This window comes from Panicum virgatum, chromosome 9K, assembly GCF_016808335.1.
Source record: "Panicum virgatum strain AP13 chromosome 9K, P.virgatum_v5, whole genome shotgun sequence".
NCBI classification, from domain to species: domain Eukaryota; kingdom Viridiplantae; phylum Streptophyta; class Magnoliopsida; order Poales; family Poaceae; genus Panicum; species Panicum virgatum.
In genome coordinates, this window is record NC_053144.1 from 1,371,844 (window position 1) to 1,389,352 (window position 17,509).

General features: G+C 47.8%; 3 protein-coding genes across 5 annotated transcripts; 2 read left to right on the forward strand and 1 right to left on the reverse strand.

The window, feature by feature from the left end:
- Positions 1–1,663: 1,663 nt before the first annotated feature.
- LOC120649157 (protein DETOXIFICATION 54-like) lies at positions 1,664–6,550 on the reverse strand. The gene is made up of 2 exons (XM_039925865.1): positions 5,328–6,550; positions 1,664–4,112 (listed from the first exon to the last, which is right to left on the reverse strand). The coding sequence occupies exons 1-2, from the start codon at positions 6,498–6,500 to the stop codon at positions 3,555–3,557; spliced, it is 1,731 nt and encodes a 576-aa protein (XP_039781799.1). The 5' UTR covers positions 6,501–6,550; the 3' UTR covers positions 1,664–3,554.
- A 2,260-nt stretch (positions 6,551–8,810) lies between these two features.
- Positions 8,811–14,158, forward strand: LOC120649158 (ubiquinone biosynthesis monooxygenase COQ6, mitochondrial-like). Of its 2 annotated transcripts, XM_039925866.1 has the most exons (10): positions 8,811–8,967; positions 9,072–9,177; positions 9,377–9,479; positions 9,819–9,962; positions 10,836–10,894; positions 11,502–11,569; positions 11,651–11,702; positions 12,688–12,888; positions 12,973–13,575; positions 13,755–14,158. In XM_039925866.1, the coding sequence occupies exons 1-10, from the start codon at positions 8,927–8,929 to the stop codon at positions 13,968–13,970; spliced, it is 1,593 nt and encodes a 530-aa protein (XP_039781800.1). In that variant the 5' UTR covers positions 8,811–8,926; the 3' UTR covers positions 13,971–14,158. The 2 variants fall into 2 exon arrangements, with proteins under 2 accessions (XP_039781800.1, XP_039781801.1); XM_039925867.1 differs by lacking the exon at positions 8,811–8,967 and having other exon boundaries at positions 9,377–9,483.
- A 331-nt stretch (positions 14,159–14,489) lies between these two features.
- On the forward strand, positions 14,490–17,509 carry LOC120649159 (E3 ubiquitin-protein ligase RNF170-like). Of its 2 annotated transcripts, none has more exons than XM_039925869.1 (5): positions 14,490–14,754; positions 15,724–15,920; positions 16,687–16,788; positions 16,988–17,039; positions 17,115–17,509. In XM_039925869.1, exons 1-5 carry the CDS (start codon positions 14,643–14,645, stop codon positions 17,174–17,176), a joined length of 525 nt encoding a protein of 174 aa, XP_039781803.1. In that variant the 5' UTR covers positions 14,490–14,642; the 3' UTR covers positions 17,177–17,509. The 2 variants fall into 2 exon arrangements, with proteins under 2 accessions (XP_039781803.1, XP_039781802.1); XM_039925868.1 differs by having other exon boundaries at positions 17,138–17,509.

Here is a 17,509-nt window from a genome sequence, read left to right on the forward strand (position 1 = left end):
AGCTCTCGTACCTGGCGAGTCTGGCCACAAGCCCACGACGGCCTGTACGGGCATGCGAGCCAGGCCTGTTCGCGTGCGGTGAATGAATCGGCCTGTTCTCTTGTCTTGCCTGCCAGTGGCAGGCCACCAAGATCGAGCTGCTACAGCATCGCGCTGCACGGGATTGGATGGGACCGGGCGATGCATCGACGGAGACTTGACTTGACACTGGACCCGGCCGGCGGGCACAGTGCGCGCGGCGGCGGCACATGCGCAGTGCACACGAGGCGAGCCTCGTTTCGGCTCGCCCGCCGCCGCCGGGTCACACCGGCTGCCTGCTCGGTGCTGCCCTGGCTGACATGAAGATCCAACGCGGTCAGTTTGTTGTCCACGCACGCGCGGACGGAGCGGTCGGCAGGGAGACATGTTTCGACCAAGCTCTTCTCATGTCCGTCGATCTCCAGATCTAGTGTCGAGTTCAGACTTGGATACCAACACGTACGGGTGTCGACTGGACTGGAGGACAGGCATCGTATATATTGCACGTACGAACTAGTAAATCCTAATCCTTGTCCGTCATCTTGGTATCCCGGATCTCGTTAAAAAGCCAGGTCTCCGAGCAGGACAAGATCCCAATTACAAACACTACTGTCTGTACTCCCCGTGTCTTCTGCTCGCTACCACGCTGCTGTTGAATGCTTGGTTCACTGCTGTCCAAATTAAACGTGCAGTCAAGGATGCTCCCAAACACGAGTCAAAATTCCAGACGCTCAGAGTACGCTGAATGAATTGTCCGTGTGTGCTGGTGTCTGGTGAAAGCCACCGCCCACCGGAGATCAGACAGGCTCCCCCCTTTCCCTGTTTCCAGGGATATGTTCTGTTGGCGACACAGATAGAGGATCTCTAGTGGCGCCGCGGGGGCCCACTAGCTGATGGCCCTGCTCGACTTACTAAACTGCAACTCCCTCCAGACAGCATCTTTGTTTGAAGTGGATGTGGATACGTAAGCATCTACACGGATTTGCAATGAGATGGTGATCGAGCATCTTCTTCTTCATGTGAACTAGCTAGTAGTAAGATCAGATGGACGAGCACAACTCGGACGGCCACTCGTGGTGGGGCACCCAGAACCCCCGAATCTTGTCCACGATCTCCCACGCTCTGTGCTGCTCATCACTGAGATCATCATCCACGCTCCCTTTCCACATTTTTTTCAATTGGCAAACACCTTTCTTCCCCGTTTTCAGGGTCCGAGCATCCGTCTGGGTCAGCATCCTTCATTAACCTAATGCATGCCTCACGCGATGAGGAGAACACAGCAGGCAAACATGTCAATGCAAGCAAAAGGCAAGACCACCCTGTCGTATCGTATGCAAATCTAGCGTCTTTTCAACCGGATTACGCCTTTGCTAAATCGATGCAAGAGTCCACGAGACCACGACACAAACACATTGGCATAGGATACGCAGGCACCAGCAACCAGCTTATTTGGGGGCCTCGTCTCGTCCTCTCCAAATCTGAAACCCCGGATTCCTTCGCCCCTGCATCGGGCAGCAGCGTCGTCGGCTTGCGCACGTCGGCCGTGAATCGTGCGCGTCGAGTCGCGGAGTCGGTCGACGGCCGGAAAACGGAAAGACCGTACCCGGCGGTATGAGAGAGAGAGAGAGAGAGAGAGAGAGAGAGCAAACCATGACACCCCATACTTCCACTAAACTGCATGAATAATGAGGTCTGTTACAAAGCAAGGGCCTTTTTCCTTTTGTGATTACAAGGAAGATCCGCACACACGCACGCACACGGTACACCATACATACTGATGATACACCCATGAAGCGCACATGCATCATGTTGTCTTGTTTCGTATACAACTTGCAGATTCTTCTCTAGCTAGTAGCTTAAATTTGCTACATTGATTGATGGTGTTTACTGTTGGGCACTAGAGTTGGATATTACGAATTGGAGATTGTATTGCTGAAGTCCACCTCTAATTTGAGTCAAGCGCTCTAGATATGATTTTTTTTCCTTTGTCGATGTAAGAGAGCTACGCATTTTGTGTATGACGAAGAGTGAAGTTCAGATTAAAACAAGTTTAAAACAAGTACTATATAGTAGCAATAGAGTCGGCGACCTGACTTTGGTGCGGATGTTGTTTGCTTTGCTGCATCAACTCACACAGTTTGAAGGCCAAGCATCCCTCCCAAACCCAAAAAAGAAAAAGTTGATAAATGCGCATTTTTTAGCCCCACAATGCCACGAACTTGCCTGCAGATCGATTCCATTTAATTTGATTCCCTCAACTAATACCCTCCTCGTACAATATCCAATAAAAAAACAATTTTTCCAGTTATAGCGCGTACTACGAGATTATCCTCAACTCTTTACTTTCCGCGCGCATAGCACAACAGCAACCCTGGAAAAGTAGCTTTTCGTAAAGAAAAAAAAACCCACCTATTCATTCGTTATCCCGATGATGGAGCAACGGCTCTCCTGATTGCGATGTACCTTTTGTAGACGCGGCGGCATGCGCAGAAAGGGTATCCACAATCTCCAGACTTTTGATCCGTGAGACGCCCTGCACAGTGTCAGTGCGGGTGTGTGGATCATGGATCTTCTGAGACGTCGTCCGTCATGGCACCCGGCACCTGACGGATCTCCGTGTTCACCAGCAACCTGCATATACGCCTGCCGTGCCGTAGCTTTGCTTGCGCCACGCCCATACGAGCGGTGCTGCCGGTGCATGGCCCGGTCGTCATCTCCGTGAGCTAGCGGACCCGACGACGTGGACGCGTAACGAGAGCCCGGCCTCTTGCAGTCGGGGACGCGGGGTCGCATGCCGCCGCCATCTTTGCGAGCCAGGGCCCAGGACACGCCCCCGCCGACGAGAGGACACGCCGCCGACGTGAGTCAGAGCCGATGGAGGCCGCGAGGAGCCGAGGAAGGCGACAGCGACGTGCGGGATGCTGCCCTCCCTCCCAAAAGGGGAATATCAGAAAGCGGCTTTATTTGAGCAAAGCCACTCGAGCAGAAGAGGATTACGATCCATCACCACGCCCGGCGATGGCATCGCTATTCTATTTCTATCTGGGCAAGCGCAGAGCCTCCCTACTTCCCCTGAATTTTCATCTATCCTGAAAAGAATCCCTGATGCAGCTCGCTCGCTAGGTCATTTTCCATTCCAATGAAGAAGCACCAACCGGCACAACTTGCTCCCAGTCCCATGATCCCCTCCGCTGCTGCATGCTACAGGCAAGCAACTTGCATTGCGGGCCGGCGCTAGTGGCGAAGCCGCGATGGCCACCACCATCGCGTAGCAAATCAAGACAACGCAGCGCTTCTCTCCACTCCACCAGCTGAGCTGAGCTACCCCTAAATCTAAAGCTACGACGACGACTGGGATGCATGTCCATTGTCCCCGCGTCTGCCACCACACGACACAGAGCTAGTATTTAAAAGGCCAATCAACTGTGCCATCCGTTGCCTCCTGCGTCCATGGACGCCGGTTCGATCGAGCAGCCGGCTACACGTACGTACAGGTACAGTGTGCGGCCCACCATACGCTGCTGGTAGACATACTACTAGACGTCCTCCGCCGGCTCACCGTTGGCGGCGACGAGGCGAATGCTCTCCTCGGCGGCGGCGGCGGGCGTCGTGGCCGTGAGCTCCAGGCCCGCCAGCTTCTTGGCGCGGATCGCCTCGACCTGCCAGTCGGTGCGCCACACGACGGCGGCGAGCACGAGCGCCACGCAGGTGGCCTGTGCCGAGAGGAGGCCGTACCAGAGGCCGCTGAACCCGGCGCGGGCGCCGAACGCCAGGTACACGGCCACGGGGGTGCCGACGAGGTAGAAGGAGAGGAGGTTGATGCGGGCGCCCACGGCCGGGCGCGCCGTGCCGCGGAGCACGCCGCAACCCGTGGTCTGCGGGCAGTTGCCCAGCTCGCACAGCCCCAGAATGGGCATCGCCGCCGCCGCCAGCCGCACCACCGGCCGCTCCGTCGTGAACAGCTCCGCCCACTGCCGGCTCAGCGCCGAGGTCCACGCCACGTGGACCGCGCCGATCGCCAGCGCGCACCACAGCGCCACCATCGCCGCCATCCGCGCGCGCCGGGGCTTGCCGGCGCCCAGCTCGTTGCCCACCTGCACGCACGCGCACCGAGACACCACCAGTACAGTACCGATCAAAGGCCGCCGGCGTACGTGTTCACGTGCTCATGGATCAAATCAAACCGAACACACAAGAGAAAAGTGAACACTGTCCCGGCAAAGATTTTTACCACTGTTCGCCTATGGCCGGCGGGCAACCAGTTCTTGTCTTTTCTTGGAGCAGAACAGTACACGGCACGCGGCAGCGAGTTGCAGACCAAGACGTGGCCGGACGGCTCGTGCTGGCACTGCCCCACACTGTGCGAACACAGTGACATGAGGAGACCAACGTCCAATTGCGCAAGAAACTTTCCACGGCTCCCGTCGTTTCCCCATCGGTAAAAAACACAGTAACTTCCATGGATGCGGGGTAAAATGAGGAACCTGGGAATCTACCAAACAAGGAGGGATCGCGATGGTTCGCTTCTACTCGTAGTGATCATGGAGCGCCAACCTTTTTTTGGTTGTCGTGTGAGTCTATGCATGGATGCACGAAAGGACTGTGACGTGGTAGCGGGGCACGGCGTAGCACGCAGAATATGGCGGTGCGCCGCACCTATGGAGGCCAATTTTTGTGTTGCCGCTGATTGTGGGGGATGCGATGTCAATAGGAGGGCAGACTCACCATGCACATGTTGGAGTACTTTCATTTACTTTGATGATGATAAAAAAAGATAGAGTGGCAGCATGCTACTTTGATCTACGGTCTGTATGCATTGTTCATGAAGGAAAAGGGTGGAGAGACGAATCTGAAAATGGAAGAGAATATGTACGAGTACTACAGAGTTCGGGTGTTTCAACACAACATATGTTCTTTTCTCGGTTCATGCACACGCTGAAAGCAGATCGAAGTTAGCGTACTGCCTCCAAAGAATATTGGAATTTGAATCATGCACACAATATTGGAAGTCAGTCGACATCAGGAAAAGATAGAAAAAATGGACAAAAAAAAATCGTGTGACGAGCACAACCAAGTCGTCAGAAGCCAAGGTGAATGGTGTGCATGCAAGGTGTACATGGTGAATGGGTGATGCGATACGAACCTGGTGAAAGCAATCCCAGTGACTAGGTAGCTCGTCAACTACACGAGTGGTTAGCGCCAGCGGGACACTCGTAAGTACTAGTATCTTATTACCATCCAAAACCCCATCGAATTGGCCAAAAAATCTGGCGCAAATTAAGATTTTTGGAAGGATGGGGTGCGCTTACCCTGGTGGATACGCAGGCCGCGAGCGCCATGGGCACGGTGTACATGAGGCTGGTGGTCTGGATGAGCACCCCCGCGGCGCCGACGGCGGCGGCGGGGTTGGGCAGGTAGCCGGCGAGCACGGTGACGACCTCGTACCACCACCACTCGAGGCAGACGCCGACGCAGCTGGGCACGGCGAGCCTGGCGAGCCCCGGCAGGCCGCTGGCGACCACGGCGGGGCGCGCCCACCCTCTCCACGTGTCGCCGCACGCGCGCGCCCAGCGGATGTAGGCGAGCAGGAAGAGCAGCATGTTGGTGTTGGTGAGCGCCTGCGCGGCGGCGACGCCGCGGACGCCGAAGCCGAGGCCGAAGACGAGGAGCACGTTGAGCGGGACGTGGAGCGCGACGGCGATCGCGGAGCATGCCGCCATGGGCCTGGTGATCCCCTGGGAGCGGAGGTACACCCGGAGCGGCTGGAGCACGACGCTGGCGGCGAGGTCCGGGAGCGCGAAGCGCGCGTAGGCGGCGGCGGGGGCGGAGATGGCGGGGTCCTGGCCGAGCGCGACGAGGATGGGGCCGACGTTGAGCCAGAGTAGCGCGATGGGGAGCGCGGCGAGGAAGAGCAGCAGCATGGCGCGCTGGAGGGAGAGGGTGAGGAGCTCGTGGTTGCGGGAGCCGAAGGCCTGCGCGCAGAGCGGCTCGAGCCCCGACGCGAGGCCGAACAGCACGCTGTGGCCCGTGATGTTGGTGAGCCCGATGGCGAGCGCGCCGCCGGCGAGGTCCAGAGGGCCCAGGCGGCCGAGGCAGAGCACGGACACCAGCGCCCGCAGGTACACCACGCAGTTGAGCGCCGTGATCGGCGCCGCCATGCCCCACAGCGCGCGGAGCTCCGCCGCCACCGACGGCTGGTCGTCGCCCCCCACCTGGCCGCCGCCGCCGCCGCCGCCGCCGCCATTGCCGTCCTTCCCCTGGAGCGGGATGGCCATGCCGACCCAACGGCAACGGGTGCAGTCACCACTGCTAGTGCGCTCTGTGTGTAAGAGGCAGCAGAGGCGGCGGTTTTGTTTCTGCTGCGCCTGGCTGGTTGCCTTGCCTCCCTCCCTGGGGATATATATGGTCGCCTCGCCGCCGTCGCCGCAGTGATTGCCTGCGGGCTGTCCCTCCTCATCTCTGGTACTCGGCTGTTTAGCCATAGCCTGCCTGCTACTGCTTTTAATATCCTTCAATATTTTTTTGATTAATTATGGCTGGAATACTAGTAGGTTACCATGAAGGCGCTGCCGTTTCGGCATTTTAATTGACTGTTGCTGAGTGCTGACTGTATTGCGGCTGTAGAGATACTATTCCTTCCATCCCAGAATATAAACATTTCTAGCTGTGTACCAGGTGTATATTTACATAAGAAAAGTAGATCCCTCTGACCAAACCAACTACGAAGTACGAGTAGTGGGCTAAGATAAAAGCAAGGAAGTTGGCATCGGGAAGTAAGAAGTTCTTGCTAGACTGAAGATGATCAATGAAAGATATGGTTTGCCAAACAAGCAGGGGTAAACGGATCCTGTTAGGAAGAAGAAGAGCAGGATGCAGGATGTTCTATGTACCTGGACAAGTAATTGTCTAGATACATTAGAGATGCTATAAACCGGGTTATCTAGAAACATAACTAGTAATACTTATACTACTGCTGTGCTACTGTTTGGGGAAAAGGGTCGTGGATGGTAGCACAAAACCATCGCTCCAAAAATGGAAAAAAAAGAAACTTGCTCGTTCTACCAGTGGAGCATTCTCAAGAAAACAACCTTGGTTACAGTGCCAACACCGCGTGTCACACTCGTGTGATTTTGGGTGTGTTTAGTTCATTTTGCAAAATTGTGTAAAGATGTAAAGAGGGCATTTGAAGTACTAAATGAAGTCTATTTGCAAAATTTTTTGCATAGATGGGTTGTAAATCGCGAGACGAATCTAATGATGCTAATTAATCAATGTTTAATCAATAATTAGCGGATGGTTACTGTAGCATCACTGTTGCAAATCATGGATTAAGTGGGCTCATTAGAATCGTCTCGCGATTTACAGCCCATCCATACAAAAAGTTTTGTAAATAGACTTCATTTAGTATTTCAAATTAGCAAGATTCCGTTTCACTTTAATGCGTTTACGACTTTTTTAAAAAAACAGATCTAAACAGGGCCTTTGACAATTATCTTGTCGCCAGGTCTCCATGATTTCTTGCCACATTGCCAATGCACTGACCCTGAGCAGTGAGAACTTTTCTTGCTTTCTTTTTACTCCATTTTCGAGGATGAGGAATCGAGCAGTGAGCACTTGCCCATGGGTGGTGAATTGTGGACGCGTGACAACTGAAAGCTGTTTTTTTTTGAGAAAAACTTTTTTTTTGAGAAAAACTGAAAGCTGCTTGCTAGTCTCAAACAAAAGGCAAAAGTCTATTTTACCTCCTCCAACTATCACCAAAGTTTGGTTTTCCTCCTACAACTATAAAACCGGGTATTTCACCTCCCTCAACTTTTCAAACCGTTCATTTTACCTCCCTCGAGCGGTTTTGAAGACTGTTTGCTACAGTAACCTAGTTTTGTCTTTTTCTTTTTTAAAAAAAATTTCAGTTGAATCTTTGAAAAATCATAGTAAATCACAAAAAAATCATAAAATAGAAAATCCAATTTTGTTGGACTCCACATGAGTAGATATACGCAGTGAATATATTATATGGTATACTTTGGTACAATTTTTTACTGTAACTTTAGATATATACTTTTCTGTAATTAATTTATAGCTACAGTTTTCGTCGTCCCATTATGGTGAAATTTTTATGGTGGGCTAATCATTATATGATTGAGCTATAGTAAAAATTTTATGATTATTAGATCATGTATGACTGAGTTATAGATTTATCTATAGATTCGTCTAGATTTTTCTATAGATTTATCTAGTTTATATAGATAAATCTATAGATCAGTCAAACATGATCTAATAATCATAAAATTTTTACTACAGCTCAATCATATAATGATTAGCTCACCATAAAAATTTCACCATAATAGGACGACGAAAACTGTAGCTATAAATTAATTACAGAAAAGTATATATCTAAAGTTACAGTAAAAAAAATGTACTAAAGTATACCATATAATATATTCACTGCGTATATCTACTCATGTGGAGTCCAACAAAATTGGATTTTCTATTTTATGATTTTTTTGTAATTTACTATGATTTTTCAAAGATTCAACTGAAATTTTTTTAAAAAAAGAAAAAGACAAAACTACGGTTACTGTAGCAAACAGTCTTCAAAACCGCTCGAGGGAGGTAAAATGGACGGTTTGAAAAGTTGAGGGAGGTGAAATACCCGGTTTTATAGTTGTAGGAGGAAAACCAAACTTTGGTGATAGTTGGAGGAGGTAAAATAGACTTTTGCCCAAACAAAAAGGAGGTGGCATGCGGCCTATCACAGCCCATGTAAACCAGAGTCCAGCCCAATCCAACACGCCGAAATTGCACCCACCGCACACCGGCGCGCGGCGCAGGAGAGGAGACCTCCACCCCACCTCCACGGCAGGCGCGCGCCGCTTTTCCCCTCGTCGCTGACGCCTCCGATCAGCCGATGGGACCCTCCGCCGTCTCCGCCATGCTCTCCAGGCGAAGGTGAGCTGGCGCGCGATCCATCTCTCCCCCTCCCCGCTTCCCGCACCGCCCTTCCAGTTCCGGGCATTTTTGCTAACTCTCGTGTTCTCTCTCCTCCCGAACAGATGCCTCGCGGCGGCGGCGAATCGGATCCGGCCGCTCTCCAGGGCCTTCTGCGACGCGCCGGCTTCTCGCGCGGATGCGGCGCCAGGCGGGGTTCCCGGGTCGCAGGTACTCCCTCAAACGCTCCCCCACCGTGTCTCTCCCTCTCTTTCTCTCTGCGTTTGGGTTGTGCCTTAGGGTTTAGGGGATTGCGTGATTGCGTCTTGTGGGGGGTTGCAACGAGCTGTGATTGCTCCGTGGTAGTCGAATTGAGGTTTCATTGCCTCTAGCGCGGCTGCTAGCACTGATTTCTCTCAATGACGTGTAGGATCGCACCCAGGAGGTTGGTGGCGTGAAGGCTGCGCCTGATGTGCTCGACGTTGCTATCGTTGGTGGAGGCATGGTGGGCTTGGCTGTTGCTTGTGCATTGTGTAGGTATTGCTGTTCCTGTGCATTCTCGGTTTCTCCTGCTGTTTTAAGTTGTTGATGGGTTTGGCCCCTTGCGTTCAGTTTTTGCTGGCGATTGATGCTCGCTCGGACTGCCTTCACTTGTTGAGCTAGTATTTAACCATTAATTGCATCACCCCAAAATAACAGAGTTAGGCACTTCTCTGGGACCGTCATTTACCTGTTAATAGTTCACCAGTTCAGTGTGAAATATTTACCACTAGCATCTGTATTTTGTTCGTGCAGGTTGTTTTTTGGACGGCTTGGTCACGTTGTACCTTGTATGTTAAAATTTCTCACATTCTTGTACATCCTGTATGCAGCCAACATGCCATTGACCAAAAATCTCAGAGTCGCCATAATCGATAGCAACCCTGCATTGAAGTCAAGAAATTACCTGACTAAAAGCAGTATACCAGATTCTAGGGTCAGTACTGTTACTCCTGCAACCATTTCCTTTTTCAAAGGTATGATCCTGGACCAAATGTGTGCATTATGTTGCTTACTTTCAGCCCTCTCTCACCCTGTAACGATATTTAGGTTAAAGAGTTCAAGTTTGCCCTGTGTGTCTAGGTGGCATTTCATCTAGATTGACCTTCCATGTTGTTTATGCTCAATTTGATGAACTATATTCAGCATTGATTTCACACTTCGCAGTTTCAGTTGCTTGTAGCTTTCTGTGCTTTATTAGCCCTGAACCCAGAAGCACCCATTTTCTATTTATAACTTGCCAAAAGTTTCGCTAAAAGATATGGATGCCACAAATGGGTTGCCAAATGAAGTATGGAAAAGCGTATATCTCATATTCGCATTATGTTTATCCATCATTTTGCACTCATCAGTACCCAATGTTCGGTAGTTCATTAATATCTTAATCTCCATTCAATATTTGCTCAACTTCTGATCCTGTGGATATTATTTGTGATATGCTGCAAGTTCACACAAAATAAGCTCGCCAAAGATATGTCTCTATAACTCTTTATCTTAGCTGATCCACTATTCTTCAAAGTTCCTAACTCATCACTGCAGTGACAAAGTTACCATTCATTATTGTCATTCTTTTATTGTTTCTGCTTCGTTGTGTCAGCAGCAATGGTACCTATTTTTTAGGTCACCAGTGTAGACTTTAGTCGTGTACAATGTTGGGTTAAAATTTCTGTGACTTTTGCACATTGGATATAAAAATAAAATTTCTCCATTGGCCAAAATATAACTGAAAAAGATGTAACGTTTTTATATCTTTTCCTTCCTGTATGTGCATGCCTTTTTTTTTCCTACTGGAAAACAATAGCGTGTTATGAGTAATATTCCTTATGCGTGTACACATTAATGTGTGGCAGAAATTGGTGCGTGGGAGCATGTTCAACAGCAAAGACATGCTTTCTTTGGTAAAATGCAGGTGAGGAGATAACATGCTTTGACCTATAAACAATTTACTTCATAATTTATGCCCATTGTTTTCTCTTCTGCCTCTTTTGATCAACGCATTCTTGTTGCATTTGCACTTTTGAGCTTTGCTGATAAGATGCCAAGTTGTACTAAGTCAACTAAACAATCGAATCATCTACTGTGTGCTTTACATTATGCTAGCAATACAAATGGGTCAAGCCTAAGGTATCCAAAAAGTTTTCTAGCTCAGTTTCCAATTTGAACATAAAGACATTACTATAACTCTATTATGCTTCTGCTTACTAGCCTATATCAGTTCTGATTACAGATAAAACTGAAGCTTAGGTATTTTTGGAAGGTAGCTGGTCTAAAATAGATGGATAGCTGGCCTAAAATAGATGTTCATATTTTCTAGCACGCCAGACTGTTAGTGTATGGTGTATTTTGCAGAAGTACAACTATCACCTAACCATACGAGCATGCATGAGTACTTGCCTTCTTTTTATTTTTTTTCTTTCCCTCTCTGTTATTTGCTTACAAACACGCATTGGCATCATTCCTCCTCTTTAGTAATAACTATGATACTGGATATTTTACTTACGAGTTACGGCTGGCAGGTGTGGGATTACACTGGACTTGGATACACGAGGTATAATGCAAGAGATGTGGGCAAAGAATACCTTGGGTACGCTTTAACGAAAGCTGCTGTAATTTGTTAGATACACTTTTTCAGTGGTGAATCTTTCAGTTTGTTTGCTTTGTTTAGATGCGTGGTGGAGAACAAGGTGCTTTGCAATTCGCTGCTCTTACGTTTACAGGTTTGTCTTTCAGAAGAACCGTTTAGCATCAACACTGATTTGTATTGCACGTTGCTATTTGTATTGTGCGTTATAGTTATCTTTACACAATACCAATAGAACATCCATTTCAATGTGACTTGCTTACCAATGTTTTACAGTCGTCTAGTCGGACCTAGTCGCCATGGCACCGATAAGGTGATTAGTCGAGATTAGTCGTCGATCAGGCCGATTAGTCGAGCCTAGTCGTCTGTATAGTCGTCCTATCATGCTAGGACCGATATGATATGTATACTATACATTACATAGTGTATATCAAGCATGAACACCGCAATGATGGTCAGTTGGTCACTCACTTGTGAGATTTGGGTGACAGCGGGTCTGAGGCACATGCATTTGTGCATATATACCTAAAACCTAATGGGCCTAATGCCAGCCCAGCAGCCCAACCACAGTTGACGCGGCCCATTACTGCAAATCTAATCGTTTTCCTACCTAGTCGAACGACTAATCGCGACTAATCGACGACTAATCGGACGACTAGAATTCTAGTCGCTCATACCTAGTCGTTGCTCCTTATCGGTGCCAAGGGAACAATAAGCCTGACTAATCGCGATTAGTCGGACGACTGTAAAACATTGTTGTTTACAGGTTTGTATTATAATATGATAATCTCAAATCAAGGTTTTAAAAAACGCTAGACGCTAGGCGAACGCTTGCCTATGGTTTAGAGTTTTTTGTGATTAAACGTAGATTGAACATGATTAAACGTGTGTTGTGATTAAACGACACTGATTAAACGCAACGCTTGGCCACTGTTCAGCGTTTAATCAAGATTAAACGATGTTTAAAAATGTTTTTTAAAACACTGTCTCAAATATTCAAGAACACAAGGAAGTTGTAATTTGGTGTCGTGCAGCCCAGATTCTGTTAAGATGCCTTTTTTCTTCTTCTTTTGTGAAAATAGTCAACTTAGTCTGATGCTTAGAAATGTTTCCCTGGTCAGGAAGAATTGGATGACATGGAAAGTGTAATATATCCTACCAGATTGGTGTCTCTTACTTTCCCATCAAAGAGCAGACAAGCAAGGATGAAGCCAACATCAAGTGAACGATTATCTGCGGGTCATTCTACCGAAGAGTTATATTGCAGCAATTTAGTTAAACTTGACCTGAGTGATGGAAGGAGTTTATATTCCAAATTGGTGGTAATTGCTTGTTTATCTTCTTTTGCATTATTTTGAGATTTTTTTACTTCATTTTCTTAGTATCCTGTTTAAACTCTATTGCAGATAGGAGCTGATGGTTCCAAGTCCAATGTTAGACATATTGCAGGCATAAAAACAACTGGGTGGAATTATCTGCAAAGTGCAATTATCTGTACAGTGGAGCATGTTATGGAAAATGATTGTGCATGGCAGAGGTTTCTCCCTTCTGGTCCAATTGCACTACTTCCAATAGGTGACAACTTCAGCAACATTGTATGGACAATGAGCCCAGAGGAATCACTGCGCCACAAGTCAATGAGCCCTGAAGAGTTTGTGATGTCAGTGAACCGTGCATTGGATTTTGGGTACGGTCCGCATCCTCGCTCTAATGCTCTTGACCATTTCGTGGAAAAGTTCTTTTCTGGCACTGGGAATACCGCAGCATCTACAAAAGAAAGTTTTGAAGTGCCACCAAAAGCAACTGGGGTAGTATCCGAGAGAATGGCATTTCCATTGTCATTGATGCACTCCCATGATTATGTTTCAAAAAGGCTGGCATTAGTTGGAGATGCTGCTCATACAGTCCACCCCTTAGCTGGCCAAGGCGTCAACTTGGGCTTTGGTGATGCTGCTGCTTTAGCAAAAGTTATTGCTGAAGGAGTTTCTGTGGGCTCAGATGTTGGGGATGTAAGTATCTATTGTTTTTTTTTTATTTTTGCCTTTTCCATTGAAATTTAACTTAGAATTGATTATGCTCCGTCTGGATTATTCTTGTGAATCATGGCTCCAGTGGTAATTGCTGATTGTTAATTATATCCGTTCAACTATAGATGATCCTCTTCGTAATTATCCTTTTCCCATGGCAGCTTACTTTGCTGCAACGGTATGAGAAGGACCGGAAGGCCGCCAATGTGGCGATGACAGCAGTGCTTGATGGTTTCCAGAAGATATACTCTGTTGATTTTGGACCCCTGAATGTAGCAAGAGCTGCTGCCTTCCATGGTGCCCAGTACATATCACCGCTGAAGAGGAACATCATCTCTTATGCAATGGGCGACACGAAATGGCCGATATTCTCATGAACAATAGTATTCTAAACTTGTATGATGCGCCGTGTCTATAGTTTTGACTTGGTACTGTATCACTAAAACGTTGTAGAGCGGATGCAAGGCAACATGCAGTCAATAATTTTCTTCTGTGAAAAGAAAAGATCCACACGTTGTCAGTTTTGCTCTGATGTGAATTGAAATCATGGGTGATGTTAGAATTTGACCTACTGTCCTAGATTCGAGACTGTTCCTTCAGTGGTGCTCAGTGCTCACGGTTCGTCGTTGTATAATACAACTTGTATACATGTTCGAATGTTGACGATGGGATTCCCCATGGTTGGGTTGAAAATTTTTGTAGAACTCAGACGGGCCTAATCAGACTGGGCCGGTGAATGCCGGCCGTAGCAGGCCTGCCGGTGGTCTTAATTAATTCATGGATTGTTAGTAGTTTTCTTATTCTTATAATGCTTTAATTAATCAGAATGAAAGATTGCTTAGCGTCGGCGTCTCTTGGGAGGCCTCGTATCGAACGACGGATAATACCCCACCGAGTGGCCGGGCAAAGCACCCAGTCGCGTCGGCCACGGCCAGTCGCCGACGACTTCACTTCTCGGGGACATAACCCCCCGCGGGCAGCGCAGGCGCGTCCCCGCCCGACTTCCCGTGGGGGACAGAGGGGCGAAGGCCGGAAAGGGGGAAGGAGAGATGAGCTCCTCCTCGTCGGCGTCGGCCGTGCCGCCGGAGGACGACGTCTGCTCCGTCTGCCACGACCGCTTCCGGATCCCGTGCCAGGCAAACTGCTCCCACTGGTTCTGTGGCAAGTCCCTCTTCCTCTTCCGTCCTGCTCCCCGACCCTTTCCCCCTTTGGAAGATTTGCTATTTTCATACATTTCAATTCGTCTGCGCCGAGAGAAATTCAGTCGATTCGCTCGGCTACGGAGAACTGCCAGCTACTCGGTTGAGAATGGATTTGGGGGTTTTCTTTGCGTGTGTGATAGAACTGAAGGAAGCGATTCTATTGGTTCGGTTTGTCTAGAATTTGTAGGTTTCCTCAATTGCTGCGATTTTCGAGTAGGGTGCCAGAATCGGCGTGTGATCTCGCTCTGTCAAAGAATCGGCTTAGGAATCAATTGCTTGAGTCGATGCCAAATGAGGGTTTAGGGTACTGAAACAATCGAACTTATAGAGCCAGGCTAAGGGGAGTCAACATCACGAACCGATGCTAAAGAGAGGCCCGGATCTAGAAGGATGGTGTCCTGCAACCGAAACCGATGGAGACCACCTCCACATGTCCTCATCTCGTGCAGCTAAATGCTGAAACTCACCTTCATTACTGAGCTAACCAAACAATATATCGATGAGCCCAGTACTCGCATGAGCCGAGTTGAACAACTTATTCGTAGTATTCATGAATTATAATGAATTCAGATGATGCCTGTATGGATAGGATAAGTTGTTTTGGGGCAAAAGAAAAAAAAGGGTGTGCTGCTCTGAACTGAGTTTCTCAGCCGTTTCCTATGGAAAGAACGTTTATGTTTTCTTGATTTAGAAGTTTGTATAACTTCTGCATTGCATTGTATTCAGGTTCAGTACTACCACAAATATAGTTATCTGGCCTCGTGTAATGGAGATGGGTACACATATCTAAAGAGAAAGACGACCTTTTCTTTCCCAATTTAGTGAACTACTATAATGAGCTTATAAACTGTGTAATGCCTACCCAACTTTACTACCATTGAATCTCTTCTATTCCTGAGTGTGGTGGTATTATATTGATCTTTTCCAGGAGAGTGCATCATCCGTGTTTGGCATCATGGGCCTGCAGTACAGGCTTGCAAGTGTCCCATTTGCCGCCGCCTTATCAATCTACTGGTACCTGCTCCTTTATCAGACCAGGAGGATGATCCACAACTTCACCGTATTTTAGGAGAGATTCAGCACTATAACTGCATTTTTGGTGGAGCACCACGCAGCCTGACTCAGGTTTGTGCACTATCCACGAAGCTGATTTCTTCTCTGTACTTTCAGTAATAAAATCCACACTATAGATTGATAATGATTGCTGCATTTGACATTTGCATACTGATACTATTGTTAGAGAGCACCTGAATAGGGAAAAAAACAGTGGCCAAACTACTTGATAACAACTTAGCATTTAGGGTGAGGTCCAAGAGGAGTTTTTTGTTGTTTCAAAACATTCTTGTCCTAGCGTTCCTTGATTCAAATGGCTCCCCAGTCCCTAATAGGATTTCTAATATATGATTGGGAAATCATTTTTCCAACAAATCCAACCACTGTGCAAGCCTTTTCTATATTAAAAAAACCCACTGTGCACGTGCCTTGAGCATGGTGATTTAATTGACCATACTGTTAGAACATGATTACTTTGATAACTTGCTTTCTTTCTGACTAGTGACTACATCTACTATCTGGTAATTTTATCCCTATTTTTGGACCTGGCTTGCATGATTAAAAGCATGCTACACTCTCTGTAACAAAGCTAGAAATTCCAATGCTAATTGTAGGGCACATTAAATTTGAGTGTTCATGATATAACAGATATAGGTATTGGAGTTGTTATTGCTGCGTAAGGAATATAACTAAAATACAGCTGTCGTAGTTGTATAACGAATATGACAGTAGTTTCAGTCATAAAGTTATGTCTCTAACATCTAGCATATAATCTCGCGGGTGGTTTTCATCTAGCTCCTTGTTTTTGACAACCCACTTTTTATTCTGTGATCTACAGAGGTTGCAAGACCTGCCCTTCTTCATCCGAAGACTGTTCAGAGAACTAATGGATCCCCAGAGGACTCTCCCACTTGTGTTCAGGGCGCGGATGATGATGATGGTAAGCCTGATAGGATTTAAACATTTTGTTATTCAATACTCTTATTTAATGTTATGCTGCAACACTACTCAGAATGGGAAAGCAAACAGGTTGCTCTGTTTTTTACCTCAGTTTCATACCATCGCCCAGTGCAATGGATGTGAGAGACGAGGCCATATATGAATATGAATATGATATACTTACTGATTCGAACGTGTAGGTTGCATTGAGCGCAATTTACGTGCTGAGCCCTGTTGACATTCTCCCCGAAAGTAAGTTCCATATACCCTCGCAATAAACCTGTCAGATATTTTCAGAACTACTATATACATTCATATCACATCAAGGCCTTGATTCCGCCATTCTACAGGTGTGCTGGGGCTCTTTGGATTCGTTGATGACCTGCTGATTCTGTTGATCGTGTTCCTCCACCTCGCCGCAGTCTACCGGTCGTTGCTTCTGTACCGCCATGGGAGGCAGTAGAAGGTGTTGTGCATAGTCATTTGCTTAGCTGGGTTCCATGGGAAGTTTTCGAGGTGGCAGCAGCTTTGGATGAGTGCTAAGCAGATGGCGAGTTGGCGACGATATGAAGGACGGCTAGCTACTAGCTTGTGCTTGGTTTGTACTGTTCTGGTACGCCTGTTTTCTTATGATTCTGACACGATGAACTTGTGTTGATGGAGGTGGAACTCTGTTATGTTCAGCTTGCCCGACGGATCTGCACAGTTCATGGATTATACAA